The sequence below is a fragment of the Excalfactoria chinensis genome, chromosome 1 (assembly GCF_039878825.1).
Source record: "Excalfactoria chinensis isolate bCotChi1 chromosome 1, bCotChi1.hap2, whole genome shotgun sequence".
Classification (NCBI taxonomy): Eukaryota; Metazoa; Chordata; class Aves; order Galliformes; family Phasianidae; genus Excalfactoria; species Excalfactoria chinensis.
The window spans coordinates 2,125,853-2,142,342 of record NC_092825.1 but is presented as its reverse complement, the minus strand read 5'-3'; the positions used below and the strand labels follow the sequence as shown (position 1 = coordinate 2,142,342).

Genomic DNA, 16,490 nt, shown 5'->3' with positions numbered 1-16,490 from the left:
AGACAGTCATACTGCCCTTGATATTGATTTTACTGCCTCAAAAAACCTTCTCAGCCCCAGGATTGCCATGTTGCCACTGGGGGGAAATATTGCTGGTAGGTGGATGGTTGCACCGGATGATCGTGGAGGTCTCTTCCAACCTTGATGGTTCTCTGATTCTATGTTTATCATGTCAGCATAGTCTTGGGTACGTACCCAAGAGGAATATCATTACAGCAATGGGTGACTGCCTGGCCTGTGCTGTCCATCTACACAAATGTGCTTCCATGGTTCAGTATAGCAAGCCTATGCTACAAACATAGATGCATTCTGTCACTGTTCACTGTAGGGAAATTGGACTAGATGACCCATAAGGGTCCCTTCCAACTCAAACAACTCCATCATTCCATGCATCAGAGTCAACAATCAGTTCAGTTCACTGCTTCACGATACCTTCATAAAAGCAAAACACAAAGCCCCAAAATCCCACAATCCACAAAGAAAAATCCCCACAAAGTAAAACAAAGCCCAATTAATATTCAAGAATTCCCATCGCTTCCTTGTCTCGTTAGGTGACACTACAAGAACATCTTGTCAGGGCAGTTGAGTATACTATTATCCAAACACCAACAGTAATGCACAGCGTGACATCCAAGTTCCTTTTTAATAGAAACAAACATAAAAGCCAGCTTGCCATTCAAGGGCAGGTTCTGACATGGTTTTATCTTCCTCATCCTACAAAACTCACCTACGTTGATAATAGTTATATCGTGTAGCATAAAGTGATGAGAGATATTTAGCAAGGAAATAAAGCAAGAAGAGCAAAGTAAAATGGACAAAAGGGAACAAAGAACTGTGGGACAGTTAAAAAACGATGCTGACCAAAAAGAAAACTGGCTATTAATCCCCACTAGCAAGGAGCACTTTTAGCAGCTCAGGAGCATTTCAGACAGAATAGTACTAGAAAACAACAGCTCTGTACAGTCATAGTGTAAGGAAATGCCTTAAGTAAATACTTTCATTAAAGACAAATACACGAGCCTGCAATGGAAACAACTTTTGAAAGATTTTAAATGCAATGATTAAGAGAAGAGTCCCTGACAGCCACAGGGCACCAAACCAGCAAAGCACTCAAGCATGTGTTAGATTGAAAAGATTAAGCCCAAGAGGTACAGAAGTGCCTGCATTGAAGGTTTCCTGAGCCAGGATCGTTGCCTTGCTCAAATCCTCCCTCCTTGGGAGCACTGGTGCCCAGCAGAATACCAAAGCAGAGGGTGATTGAACACTGGTGCTTTCAAGTGACCTGCAAATGTAAGGTCTGAGAGAGGCAGCTCAGAGGAGAAGACCTGGCTGTCACGGAGATTGGAGGAGACAGATGTTTAATGGAGTCCAGGATTACAGATCTGGCACGCTTCACATGTAATCATCAGCTTCTTAGGTTTCCCCTTTCTTCTCCCCTTCTGAGGCTGTTACGGGGTCAGGGGCTGGGGGAGGAGGGAATGAAGATTTTCAGATTTCTACCTAAATTCCTTGAGCTGCCCTTAATACTCTGACCTATTCCAAGCTGAAACCACAACCAGGGCACCGAGAAATGGGAGTGGATATATATATATATATTTATATATTAATAACAGGAGTATTGCATTGAACTCTATGGATCTGCACTGTTTTCCCCAAGCAGAGCTCAGTTTGACACACAGGGGCCACATCACAGAGAAACAACACCATGATCAATAGGGCCAGCTGACCTGTGCACAGTGTGCCAGGCTGCCCTGAGCCCCGGGGGAGACATCAGCACAACTTCCCACCCACCATCCACATATAAGGATCAATAGTCCCTGCCACTTCTCTACCGTAACTCCACAAATGCTTTTTGTACTTATGGATATTGCCCAGTTTTTCCTTCAGCTTTCCTAGTATTTTGCTTTTTCTTTTTGGAGAAGAGCTACTATTTGTGAAATCAGAGCCCTGAATGGGACCCTATGAATACAGTAGGACAAGGGTTCCCAATTAAAAGTGCAAGGGAGAGGAGGAGGAAGGCATGCTGGTTCAACCCACCTCATTCCCCACATCACAATCCCAGGCAACCCCCTAAAATTGTGTCTATCACAGAGATATGACACAATCATAGAACGAGAGAATGACTTAAGTTGGAAGGGTCCTGAAAGATCATCAAACTTCAGCTCCCATGACATGAACCAATTGCCCTGGACTACATCAGGCTGTTCAGGGCCCCATCCAGCCTGGCCTTGAAACCCTTAAAAGACAGGCAGTTGAAGCATTGCTGCCTTCCAATACTTAAAAAGAACTTACAAACAGGGACTTTTTACATGTTCTGATCTTGGAACTATCTGCTGTACTTTTAGGACACATGGATGTGGCACGGATGGACAGTGATACAAGGTGGGATATAAGTCCATCTCTCAACTCTTGAGTTTAAGTGCAAAAACAACCCAAAACAACCAAGGCAATGGGAGATGAAGTTCCAGATGAAGATGCATCCTCAGATGCAGAACTCATCTGGGACATCTACAAGACCTTGAACTGGTTCCTCATTGGCTCACCCCAGTCTTCTGTTATTTATGTCCCCACTGCAGCACACAACCACCCCTGCATGTAATCAAGATACCAAGAGTGTCCCTACTCCTGTAATGATGCCAAAGCTTTGTCCTAGGATAACCATGTGCAAACAGCAAACGAGTTAAAATCAAGCTAAACTATGACTTTTCCTTGCCATAATATGCATTATGCTGATGAAGTACTATTTCAAGAGAGTCAGCAGCACAATGTGCTGCAGTTTTGCCAGTGGGCCAAATAGCTTTTATCACTCTTGGCTGGGAAATACAGGCACTCGGTGTCTTTTCCATCCTTAGCTGAGCATCAATGCAGGGTTTTCCATCCATGCAGTCATTTCTCAGAGGGCATCTCAACTTCGTTAGCAGGCCCTTAATTAGGTAAAAGCAAATGCAAGGGAGAGCAGAGTTCAGCCTCCGATATTGCTGAGGGTGATAAGTGGTATTTTAAGGGCAGGAAAGGACAGTCGAAAAGAACAAAAGTTGCCTTGGCCGCCAACTGGGATTACACTCTGTGCTTATTAGAGGTTCACTCAACTCTAGGAACTTTTCTTCCTTATATGTCTTGTTCAGGGCAGCCCAAAAGCAGGGTGGCTGAGCAATGAAACAGGCAGTTAGGGGACCTTTCTTACAGAGAGCCAAGCACAACACAACTTCACAAAGAAAAACTATATTTCAGCACTTTATTCAGGCTTTTAGAAGCTCTGATGACCCTGGTCTTACTGAGCACATCAGACTCAGAGCATCAAATTACTCCAGAAAAGAGGCTATGCTGTCACATCCTTCCCTCCCAGCTTTTATAGGTTGAACAGTGAAGTCCTGCAGAAGACCTGAACATCTCCAAAGAGTCCCTGGAGGCATTCAAGGCCAGGTTGGATGGGTGCCTGAGCAACCTGGTCCAGTACCAGATCCAGAGGTTGGTGGCCCTGCTTGTGGCAGGGAAGTTGGAACTTGATGATCCTTGGGGTCCCTTCCCACCCAAGCCACTCTAGGAGTCAATGTGCAGCGCGATAACCTTCCACACAACACCCTCTAGCCCCTTCTACAAGGCAGACATTTCCCCAATAGCTTTCAAGTCAGCAGAGTGAAATGATAAGACATCTGCAGCAGCAACGCCGCTATTTATAACAGCTTATGGGTGTCTGTGCTGCTTTTAAATCCCAGGTCAAAAAGTCACACTTATTGGACAATCTCTGCTTTCTCTTTTCAAGCATAATCACTTCAGTCTCTTTTGGACTTGGACCAATGATGAAAAACAAGGCCTGCACGCAACCTGGTGGCTCACAAACAAACAGATGTAAATTTACAGGAGAAACTACTTGAGTTATTCTTAAAACTTGTGATCTTGAGCCAGTGTTTCTACGGACAAGGCTGACAGCCCCCAGGAAACAGCCATTCCAAACAGAGGGATCAATGCTAATTGAAATCTCGCACAAAGACCACATCTGAAGAAATGACGCTGTAATTAGGTGAAGTTATTAGCAATTGCTTTAACTAATTGATACGATAACGCAAGCGGCAGACAAGATTTTAATCAGTGGTCATGAAATCAGAGGTAAACTAACCAGTCACTACCTCCTCCTTTGCGGCTCATTTGCACGCAGTAATGCTGTTGCAGATAGTGACTCAGCGCCGAAAAGAAGGATAAATCTCAGGAGACAAATAGGTAAAAGCCTCCCCCATTTTAATGAGAAACAGACACAGAAAGGCCAAAAAAGATCCTGTCAATATGATTTGTAACGCCATGACTTAATTTTTACCAAATGCTTTTTCTGCCATGCTTTAGCTGAAGCACATATTTAGTTGATATTGCATTGGCAAAGTTTAAAAGAGCCCCCCATAATACCTTATCTGCTTCTTCTATGCATGACCTGACCCATCTCACCTTTGATTTTTAGGGAATGATAGCACTGCGCTGATGTGGGTTATTCTCAGATCATGGATGCCTTTCTGCTGTTTTATAGGGAAGAAAAAGCCCAACTTTCTGCTGGAGTATGACTGAGTCACCTGCACAAGGCCAGCCTGCCTGCACAGACAGGGACAGAAAACCTCCTCCCTTGAGTAAAACATGGTAAAACATGAGTAAAACTCATAAACTATTCATTGAACAGTAACCTCCTTAACCATTAGTAAACCAGAAGTGGGAGGCAGATCAAAGCCTTGCAATTTTAATACTACAAGGTTGAGGCCTCTTGCTTGTATGCCCTTTTTTTCCCCCCTATCCTTTCAGTTCCTTTTCTCTAGCTCTTCCCTTTGATCCCCCCATATCGAAGGGAAGAACTAAGATTCTCACACTTTGGAGTTGCTTCCAGGTGTTGCATCAGTTTTGCAAAACACTTCCAGCACTGGGAGAGTCCCAGGAGTCCCAACATGTTGAAATGGAGTTATTCAGGGGGTTGATGGAGTGACCTTCCCATAACTAGCCCAAAACCACAAGAGGAAAATGAGCATCCTGCAAGTCGTGACATCAAGAGCCGGGTTGAGTGTATCAAAACTTCAGCATCAAGGAGACATGGCCATTCAGCAGTGGGGGGACAACTGGAACGGAGGAGAGCTAAGAAATGGAGCAACAGAAAAGCCTGCAAATGGAAAGACAGAGCTACAGAAAAGGGATAAGATTGGAGATAGATTACATAGATAGAATGGTGGTGAAAAGTTGCTGCATCCTGCTCTTGAGAGCTCAGCATTCAGGAGCTACAAAAGAGGACCAAAGACCACAGGGCTAAGCAGGGCTCCCTGATCCCTCAGAGCCCAGGTTCATAGAATTACAGAATCACAGAATGACTTCGGTTGGAAGGAATCTTAAAGATCATTGAGCTCCAACCCTCATGGCATGGGTTGGCTGCCCCCCACATCAACACTGCTCAGGTCCCCATCCAACCTGGCCTTGAGCATCTCCAGGGATGGAGTATCCCCAGCCTCTCTGGGCAGCCTGTGCCAAGGCCTCATCACCCTCTGAGTGCTATATTTATTCCTAACATCTGACCTAAATCTTACCTCTTGTAGTTTAAAACCGTTCTCCCTTGTCCTATCACTATTAGACTGGTCACTCCACCCCAGATGAAAATCCCCACGTGTAACCCAAGAAACCCCAAGCACTCTAAGTAAAGTGCAACCAGGCAGATACTGCTTTTACACACACGTTGTGATACTTTCTGAAACACAAGTCAGGTTTATAGCAGCAGTGCTTTGAAGGCATTTCAGATTAAAGGATGCCATGCTGAGCTGGGTCCTGTCACCTCACTGGCTTGGGGTTTGGCAAGAGGAATGCATCAAAGCTTTAACAGAACTGAGACAAGCTGGAAAAATTAGTTTTATTATTGGAGCTTCCATTCCTATTGAGGGTTGATGAGTAACGAAGCTGAGCTTGGCAAAACTGCCTTTAATGGAGTAGCTGAATACACAACAGAACTGCTCTTATCTCTGGGACACAGCCAGGGGTGAGCCCTGAAGACCGAGGCTGAAGTCCATGTCTGCCTTCAAAAAGGTCAGGCCAAGCTGTCACCCTCCTGTCCCTCATCTCCACAGACCTCACAATGTAAAGGGATTGCTGTGGGCACTGAGAAACTTCGATAACTCTGTAATCAGGGGACAAGATTTCAGCATATCATCATGATTAAAGGCTTTCACTTTGTAGGGAGCCTCACTCAAATAAATGGAAGGACTCTGACTAAAATGATGGGAAATAAATTGTATCTTGCCACAAGTTTCATAGAAGTTCATTGGCATCACTTGCCTCCAACTTCCCACCCCATCCCAGCAGATGACTGGGACTGTTTTCACCTTGGCACTGGAGAAGACAACCTATCCTTCCTAGTATGATGAAATAGAGCAGATGAAAAAGAAGTCCCAGCTCTGTCATCATACAAGGTTGGGAGAGTTGTATTTATTCAATGAACCCTAAATGTACAGGTGAACATGTTGCTCTTGGACTGGTGGCCTGCAGTAGAACTGGAGGTCCAAAGTAGGCCATTTGCTTTGCCCTGCCACGTTCCCTCATTGCTCCCTTTTGTCTAGCCACCCTAAAGACTGCTTATAAGCACACACAAAGCAACCAGTTACAATACTTCAGGTCCTTGCACGTCCACAAGACTAATTACAAGCAATTCATTTTTTCATGCCAAACTAGTTCTCACCAACCCAAGGAGCAAACCTCCCTAAGGTCAAGATCTCTGCCAAAAATCAGTCAGACTTCCATGCCAGACCCAGACTGGATCAACTGGATCAACTATGAACTCTGGCTGATGATCTTTTCAATAATAATAGTAACAGCAACACCACAAGAACGTCACCCTAAACCATGTCTTCACCATGGTAGACCGTGCCTCCCATTCTAGATCACTGTGTCTCAGGGAAGCTCCAACTTCTCCAAATACTCCATTTGAAGCCAAAAGATTCAGGGTTGCACTTACTCACTCTATTCATATCTGTGGCAGATGTAGCCACAGTTTGAATGGGGGTGGAGAGAATGTGGTACACAGCAGATGAGACAGCAATTCCTTGTCATGTAGCCAGTAGGATGTGTAACTGCATAAGGCAGTGCTGGAGGTGGTTCCTCCCCCTTAGGTCTGTGCCCATGTCCTCTCAATGATCTTCATCAGTGTATCAATGCAGCGGTTTCTAAGCACCATCATTAGATATTTAACAGCACACAAGTACCTTTTGCTCAAGCTAAAAGCTTTCAGAACACCAGATGGACAGGGTTTCTTACCTGCTTCTCGGACATGATATAGAGGTGTTCATGATCCATTGAGAAGGCCATGTCCCGTAAGATGGGGCCAGTGTCCACCACCTGCACTATCTCATACTCCAGTGTGTTCTTGCTGGTGCCATCCACACGAATCTGCAGAGCAAAAAACAAAGGTGGGGAGAGAACATGAGTATTTCTCCTCCTTCCATTTAGACTGCAGAATAATCATTAGAAACTGTGTTCTTCTTCACGTCTTTTGGACAACAACCCCCATCACCACAAAATAAACTTTTCCCTTGCCTACTCACTTAAAGGACAAAGCAGTTTAGCTGCTGGTGGTGGTCCCATCAACACAAAAGATCTGTAGAAGAACAATCCAGAGCTTGCTGATTTTCTCTGGCACTATCAGTGCATCGCTGTTGCTGTATTACTATCAGTGCATTACTGTTGTTGCCTGGACAAATCTTGCCAAAAATCATGATATAAAGGACAGAACTTGTGGTGATGATGAGCAAAAGAGGAAAAAAACCACATAAGAGTCTTCCAGACTGAGTCACTCAAATGCAAGCCAGATACTATTACAGTTCTTATTGCTAATACTCCATGGAACAATATATTATTGCAGAACGTACAACACAGGCTATTTCTCTTGTTGATTACCTATATCTGATATTGAAATCTGTCCTGCACAATTATGGCACCTTATGATTCCAGCTACAATTCATAACGCAGAGTCACTTAGAGACATCAATAACTGGAATTGTGAGAACACTGTCCCAGTTTATCCCCGACAGTAAGCCAGAACTACAAAAGAAAGTGCACAAAACTCAATGGGTTTCTCTCTTTACTGGTCTAAAGTCAGTCTGTAGAGACTGGAATGAAAAACAGTTGGGGAAGGTCTCCAATCTTTCCCATCAGTACAATCACAACCACAGAAGTATTGGGTCCATCTGGATATTCTAGACCCAGTATTTCAGCAAAACTCATGACCATATGATTCAGAGATGCATCTACATTGCTTTTCTCATTGTGTTTACCCTCAGTTCCTAAAAATCTTGTATCCCACAGCAATCCAAACACTGCAGTACCCCTCCCTAGTTTCCCAAGTTATAGCAGATCTGTTTCATGCTCCAAATGATGATCTCCATATCCTTTTATCCCAGCAGAGCAAATGCTCGCAGACCCTTGGTTTAAAATTGTGCAGATTGATAGCTAAGCAAAAAAACACACACCCAAAAGGAAACAACACGCCATGGAGAAGTGACAGCATCAAGACCCATTCCCACTGTCCCCTGGCACACAGGCCATGAGCTTGTTACTTCTATATCAACCACTTTATTTGACAAGAAACTGAGCGTGAATCATCTTCTGTATTAGAAAGGAAAACAGAAAGGAAAAGAGGGAACAACAAAGCCTGTACAAACAAAGGGCTGCAATGATAACAGAACCAATATGAGCTGGAAGGGACTGTTAGAAGTCATCTAATCCAACTCCCTTGCACTGAACAGGGACTCCTTCATCCTGATCAGGTCCTCAGAGCCCCATCCTTGAATGTCTCCAGGGATGGGGCATCTACCACATCTTTGATCAACCTGTGCCTCACCACCCTTATTGCAAAAGACTTATTTTCTTACATCCAGTCTAAATCTCCCTTTCCAAAGGAGACCAGAGGATGTGGGGTTGATTGATGGATCTGGTGTTGATAGAAACATACTCCTCAGTGTTAACACACAAAGAGGTTGGGGCCTTAAGCTCAACATCAAGCATCCATGCCTCCCTGTATCAGTGAGCACCTGGTAGGAAAAGGCTCATTCATGTCCATAATGAATGCCTTTATCTCCTTAGTCTCTGCTTAGAAGTAGTCACTGATATGTTTCATTCACGAGGTAAAGGAGGAAGAGGCCAGTGAGCTCAGGATGAGCTCCTCCTCTTATGACAGTCATTAGAAAGGAAGGACAAACGAAAAGGATTGCAGGTGGAGAAAGATGGGGACCTGCACACTGAGGCACTGCTCCAGGCAGCTCAGATAACCCCATAACAGGAGCTTTTCCAGTTTCCTATGGGGACCAAGTTCTCACTGTCAGAGGGCAATGACTGAGCTTTGTCTGCTGCTTCAGCTTTGCCCCCCTCCTCCATCCCCTGTGGCTGCTCCAAACAAACTTCACATTTCTGCTGCCTTGACCTTGATTTCTCAGCATCATCAGGGTCAGATCTGTAGGCCACCAGATATGTAAGCAGCCAATTATCACCCCAGGCTCAGTCACTGTCCGCAGCCTTTGCCAGCCCCATTAGAGGAGAAAGAGCTTGGAGATAGAAGAGGCAGGCAGAAGAAATAACCAGCTGGAGTTAACAAACAGCACGGACACGAGGCACAGTCCCCTGGGATCTTTCCTTGGTGCAGGTAAAAGATTGCAGAGGTTTCACACCAGGAAAACAGTGATACTTGGAAGGGATTTAACAGCTATCGCTAACCTAATTGGCTGCAAAATCATTATGGTGCAGAAGGGGAGGGAGGGCTCATTGCACTGAACACGTGCAAGCATGCACACATGCACTCATGCCTACACAGCCTAACAGCTGTAAGTGCAGAGATCTCTTCTTCTAGTCAAAGCTATTAAATTAGGAAAAAGAAAACCCAGAAAGTGGTCAAAAAGTCTGGCAGACATTCACCCACACACTATGCAAGCCCTGTGCCAGCAAAGAGATGATATTGCAGCTTGCATCCATAATTCTTGCCCCTAAATCAAGTCCTATCTTACCCTGCCTTCAACTCTGGCTTTCGTATGTTCAACCCCAGGCACTGAACCTCAAGGATCTCCATCTTTGCAGAACAATCTTGCTGCTGAGCATCAAGCAATATGATAGAAGTATATCTTAGAGCTTTATTCCCCACTCCCATGCAACAACTAGAACCGGAGCACTTGAGTTTGGAGGGAAAAAGAAAAGCCAGAGAGTCCATAAAGGGTAAATGAGAAGATTCTGATCTAAGCCTGCAAGTGATCCTCACTGATGTCAGGGACACAAATGCAATATACTCATGGTGCTGAATGCAAGGGAACTCGAAACACACAGCAGCATTTTACTCTGTTCTTGCTTTCCTTAGTTGACATCAGCCATAAGCATGGAGCTGGGGTGCTGGAGCAGATAGAGTTTTCTTCTGACTGAAGTGCAGATATTCTTATATTGAAGATGTTCTTAATAGGCTGTGAGATTAGAGCCTGAGTGAGAACCCACGGAGATTTCTCCTTGAACCTGGATGTGAACCAGCAGCATCACTATCAAGTAGAAAGGTGGAAAGCAAGGCAATAATGGAAGGAGAGAATTCAGGTCTGAAAACATTCAGCCCACCACTGCCAGATGTGTGCGCACTCATCCACAAACACGCTTACCACCTTCACTGCTGGAATGCCCATTCCCATTGCACTGCACAGCTGCCCTACTCAGCACTCTAAATCCTCATCCAACCCCACCACCGTGCCTGCCACCACCCATAGGATTGACACCGACCACCTTTTACCCAGCACCCTGATAAACCTCCATTGCCCCACAGTGAACACACGAGCAGAGCTCCTGGAGAACAGCTCATTCAGACTGCACATTAATCCTGCTTCTCACAGAAGGCTGTGCTTGCTGGGCTTCATTCTGCAAAGCTGGCTGCTATTAAAACATCAGCGTGATGCTTCCCGAAGGTCAACTGCCAGGGGACCTATTCTGGCAGCTGTTTGTTTGTTTGTCTGAACATTATCTAGGACTGGCTGTTTATTTACATCCATTGAAGTATCAGACAATAAATATCCTCTCCCAGTAGCAAACAGATGCTTGCACTCGAATGTTCTGGTTAGTGGTAGCTTCAAAATGATCTCCTTAATGAGCAAACAACACTATTAATCTTTAAAGATACAGGCTCCGGTCTTTCCAGCTCCCACACTGGTCAGGTTAGCCTTGGTAAATAAGCCCACAATGAAAGAAGGTATAAGACACCTTCCATTATTCTACTGATGCTTTACAGTTTTATCTGGATCCCTACAGCTACTGTGAGTCCATAGGAGAGAAACATTTGAGAACAGACTCCTAGGCAAGCTGGACCAGAGCACTGATCCTGCCCTGCAATCAGGGGATCTCACAGTTCTGGTTGTAAGCTCTTCCTCTCTAAGCTGGATAGGGATGGTCACTCTTGGGAAGCATTATTCTTCATACCAAGAAGTGAGCTGTGAAAGAGGTCCAAGCACGTCAGCAGCAGAGCTGGGAAAGGCTCTCTTAGACTGTGTATCTGCATTTGCAAATGGCACAGTGTAAAATAGCTGATCTGTAGAGGGATGCCACTTCTACTAAAATCCAGCATCCAAGCTGCTTGTGTTACAGGCATGGCATGATGTCATAGACTGAATCAGGGTTTGGAGCACATCAATATATCCCTGGAAGTGTTTAAGAGCAGGCTGAGTGGGTCCTGAGTGGACAACCTGATCTAGTAGGTGGCAACTCTGCCCATGCCAGAGGTTGGAACTAGATGATCTTTAAGGTTCCTTCCAACCCAAAGCCATTCTGTGGTTCAATCAGTATCATGCAGTCTTGCTCAATCCAAGAAAAACTCAGCTTTGCTATATCTTCTTGTATTTAAATACCAGTAGATTAAGCACGAGCAAATGGTTGTCTTCAAAGCTGCCCTCAGATTCTCTTCAAAAGCAGGCTCCATGAGAACGATGACAGCACTCCTTCTAACACATCATCTCTATTTTCCTCTCCCAGTGGCTTGGTTTTGTTACAGAGAAAGACTGCATCACTTCTGCCATGTCAGTTGTGCTCAGCTGCCTCCTACTCTTCTTAAACCATCGATTCCTGCCCAGAGCATCAGCAGAGTCAAAATGAGACCCCCATACACTCCTTCAAATCCAGTCAGGTCTCCTGAGATTGTGGTTGGGAGCTGGGACAGGGGACACAGAGTTGCTGGATAGGAAGACAGCAGGAGCAGATTCTGGTTGGCTGATGGTCATTACAGATAATTAAATGAATAACTAAGGGGATGAGGAGCTCGCTGAACCATGGCTTGCTCAGACAACACATCCCTCCCCATCACTCTGCTTTGTGCAGAATCAGCAGACCCCAGGCTGATGAAGTTAAAGGGAATTCATCATCACCAGCCCCATTGCTTCCAGACAGCACTCTGGCAGCTCCTGCTCAAGCAACAGCACCAGTTTGTCTTAGCCATGAAATTGCCCCAGATCCCAGAGGACGTGATTAAAGAAGACTGCAAGAATGGATTTCAAGCACAAAGCCACACAGGACATAGAATCAAGCCCCACTGCCTCCACCTGGGTGCAAGGGAGTAAACAATGGCACTGGCTCTGAAAGAAAGAGAAGTATCTTGTATAGGAAAACTCAGGGCTGAGCAGAGGACAATCTCTGTCTTCCCTGCATTTCTTTCTCCGAGGGCTTCTCACTGAAATCACCGTCATTATTTCTCACTATTGGATTAAGGCTCAGCAAATCTCATTTCCAAGAGATCCAAGCAGCCCTGCATATCAATCCAGGCTGCTCTGAGCGGTGCCCAGCCACAGCCTTACGACTGCACAGGGGCTACTGATACTTCATTGCTTTTCCAATATCAGTTCCTCCCCATTTTACAGACCTAACATTCCCCAGCGGACACAGAGTCTGCTGGCTGCAGTCTCTGGCATGGCAAGGGGGCAAAGACAGAGCAGAGTATGATCTAATGTCAGGCTGTTAGGATGATAACCTACTTCTGCTTTCCCATTGATTTGGGTTACATGACGTAGCTGTACTGATCTCATCAAAGACAGGGAAGGAGCTGGTGCACCCCATTTCCTCCTATTTCCCTGTTTTGTTGCATGTTTCCCAATAGTATAGGCAAATTAGAATGGATTAAAGCCTATTAGCAGGAGATCAATTTCTAATAAAATATGACATTTCAATAATCCTGTCTATTTACCGATACAAGAGGCTTTTAGAAACACTAATTGAAAACCCAAAGGGTGAGCTATCTCTTTCTTGTGCCTAATAGCCAGCAGACACTTCTCTTGTACACCTTTGAGGTTCTGCTTGTGTTGGCCAAGTCACTCCATCCAAGTACAGATCTGAGAGCACCTTCAGTCATATGGAAAGCAAGATCCTAACAAACCAAGTGCTCGGTCACAGCACACATGTGTTCACTGCTGTCCAGACCCAAACATGTCATGATAGCAGTCACTGTCAGCAGAGGCAATGCTAGGCAATCTGGAGAGGAGACCAACCTCAGAGTCTTGCTTCCAAGGAGGACTCACTAGAGGTTTAAGGGGCACTGAGTTACAATGGATAAGCATGCAAACATGTAGGAAACACTGTGATGCATCTGGAATGAACTATCTCTGTGCCAGAGGATCCTGCAAGCCAAGAGACAAACTCACAGCAGGCAGAAGTCCCCTTTTTTCCCCCCATGGTCCAAGTGACTTCCACTCTATTTCCCCACTAACATTTATAGCAAGCGAAACTCCCAGCTGTAATGGATTTATGATCTAAATTAGACGTAAATAAAAGGCCAGACTTTTGTTCTTTGTTTGGACAGAATCTAACACAGTAGGTTTATGATCACTGCTATCACTACTATAAAAATAATCATCACAGCCATAAGTGTGGCCAGCCAGGGTATGCCTGGACTGCAGGGCTCACCTCAAACTGAAACAGCAATTGTTCGAGCTTTAGATCTGGACACAGGGGAAAGGCAAAGAGGTGGTTGAGTCCTTTCTACCCCTCATCGGGGAGACTATGTCAGGTGTGTGCAGCTTTCACATTCGTGAGCCCATTGACAGATGACATCATTTCTGAAAGCGTGGTTTACACACGATCCCCTGGCGCTCCCTGATTGATAAATTAGACAGTCGTGAGCCACGTGCTAATCAATGCAAATCATTAGTTTGTAACAACACAAGGCAAGCTCGGCAGAGCTCATTTTTCAAGGTAATGGTCTGCCAAGTGATTGGTGTTGAGCAACAAGCCCAGCCAAGCGATCCATTAGCAGGCTGCTGGCTCTCACCTATGGCACGGGGCTGAGGCCTCTGCTCTCCAGTGTCCAGGCTGAGGACTTGGCTGTGATGCTAAACACAAGCGCCAGAGCCCTGAATTTATTATTCCTTCCCCTTCCTTTGCAGAAAGCATCGCAACTTCTGGCCCTTGCTCCACTAACAGTGGCCACCTCAGTCCCACCTATCTGGAGTGCATGAGCTTTTGCTGATAGATATTTCAGGGACGCTTACCCTTCATTCCTTGGGTGGCAACTGATGACTTTTGGTCAGCTCTTAAGCAGAAGTGAAGCTATAGATCAAAGCACTTCATACGAGTAGTACTATCAGATAGTTTCAAAGCCCTATATGGCTTTGGGTCAGAAATATATAAAAACAAAGCTTGTCTGTGAATAGAACTGGCCAGAAACAAAGACATACACACAGCATCAGCCTGGAGCACAAATCCTTACACAGGATTGCTCAGAAGCTGTGGTAGATAATCCCATGGGATGGTCTGAGGACAGATGTTTGGCGACGTGGGCAGGATCTGGAATACAAGACCTTTACAAGTGTCTGTTCTTGGGGCTGAGAGACCAGAATCCTCCCAGAGATGAGCTCATCTCACCATGCCAGGAATGCAGTGACCCAGGGGACTGGGATTGCTGCTTGAGGGTTGGGGAGGAGGGGGGGGATACAGAGCAGCACCACAATGGGCCCTTTGACTGCAGCCAGACGGGGTGAGCTTTGAGACACCCACAGATCTTCATGACATTGTGTCACTTGAGAGGAAGCCAGCTGCCCTTTGGCAATGGCAAGCATGCAGGCATGAAAAGACCCAGGCACCCTTGTGGACACATGGGCAGGAGGGCACACAGCAGCCCACAGAGAGGCACAGCAAAGCATGCATCAACCCAGGAGCACACCATACACTGGAAACGCTCAAACAGGTTGCAATGCAGAGGTACCCAGTGACACATGCACATGGTGATGCCCATCCACCTGGATGCAGGATGCACACAATATTGTGCTATGGGGTCTGGGTCATGACTTAGTGGTAATGAGATGAGGTGAAGATGAACACGAGTGTGCTAAATGCACTGTCACATACCAGCAGATTCTGGGGTGGGAGCACACATGAACAGCACAGAAAGCACCCCCCAAAGGCAACCACTCCCTATAGCAGACAACACAAGGATCTGATCTGAACATGGCCATTAACACATGCTGGGTGGCACAGTGCCCTCCGTAGCTCCATGCATCAACCATAACTCGTCAAACTCCACCCCAGAGATGTGCAAAAGCATTTGCAGTTTCCCTCTACAGCATAATAGAGGCAGACTGAAGCACCTGCTTTGCTGAGGATTTGGGCATTTTCAGCACTTCCTCTAAACAATTCATATCCAAAATCATATCTCAGAGCTTATATCACCAGTCAGGTAAGGTTCTCTGGTCTCTCAACAAATATTGTTTCAGACACTGGTTCTGAGTGACTGCAGAGAAATGGAAAGATGGGTTTTGAATGCATGAATAAAAACCGAGAAACCCAGGGTTTGGGGCACTTTGTTCATTCTTTTGTGACATAGAGAGCTTGTGTGTGGATGGATGGAATGATGGCTTGGGAACAATTCCTGTCAACAACGTGGAGAGTTGTCATCTTTGAAATATGGGGAGGAAAAAGCAACCTGAAAGAGAATCCTCACAAGGAAATCAGCCAGTCCAGCCTTCCCGCACAGTTCTTTTTGTTGGTTAACATCCCTGGGGCTAAGGTCAAGATAATGAGGTCCCACGTATCTCTGGGCCCCAGACCCATTGACATAGTTGTGCTCTGCAAAGGTTATTGTAATTCAATTGCTTGTTGTTTCAGCTCCTGGGCTTTTCAATGCCAAGGTGACCTATTAAGAACTTAATAACAGATAAAAAACATCCCTTAAAGCTTTTCTAACCTTCATAATCTATGTTTATCCACAGAAAGGAAAAAAACAATAGAGAGTGAAAGCTTACCTTCCAATATTGCTTTAGATAAAAGGGAAAGCCCATCTGGAGACAAAGGTCCATGTTTGCCCTCTCTCCCCTCTCTCACACAAACAGCCAGAAAAGTGACCCAGCCCTGCAGTGGTGGGCTAGGCCTATTCCCTTCATTTCCCATAGACAAGTAGCATTAGTCCCAAATCCAACCCCCAGCTAGACCCCACTCTCCTCTCAGCTAATCTCCAGCAAGATTCCAGATTCACAGAGGAAAGCTCCAACAAAAGA

General features: G+C 45.5%; 1 protein-coding gene across 2 annotated transcripts in view; it reads right to left on the bottom strand.

The window, feature by feature from the left end:
- PLXNA4 (plexin A4) overlaps positions 1-16,490 on the bottom strand; it is a 408,463-nt gene that overhangs the window by 190,794 nt on the left and 201,179 nt on the right. For both annotated transcript variants that reach the window (XM_072326423.1, XM_072326431.1), the window contains exon 4: positions 7,264-7,395. In XM_072326423.1, coding sequence (XP_072182524.1) covers positions 7,264-7,395 — 132 coding nt within the window. The remainder of the gene's footprint in view (positions 1-7,263; positions 7,396-16,490) is intronic.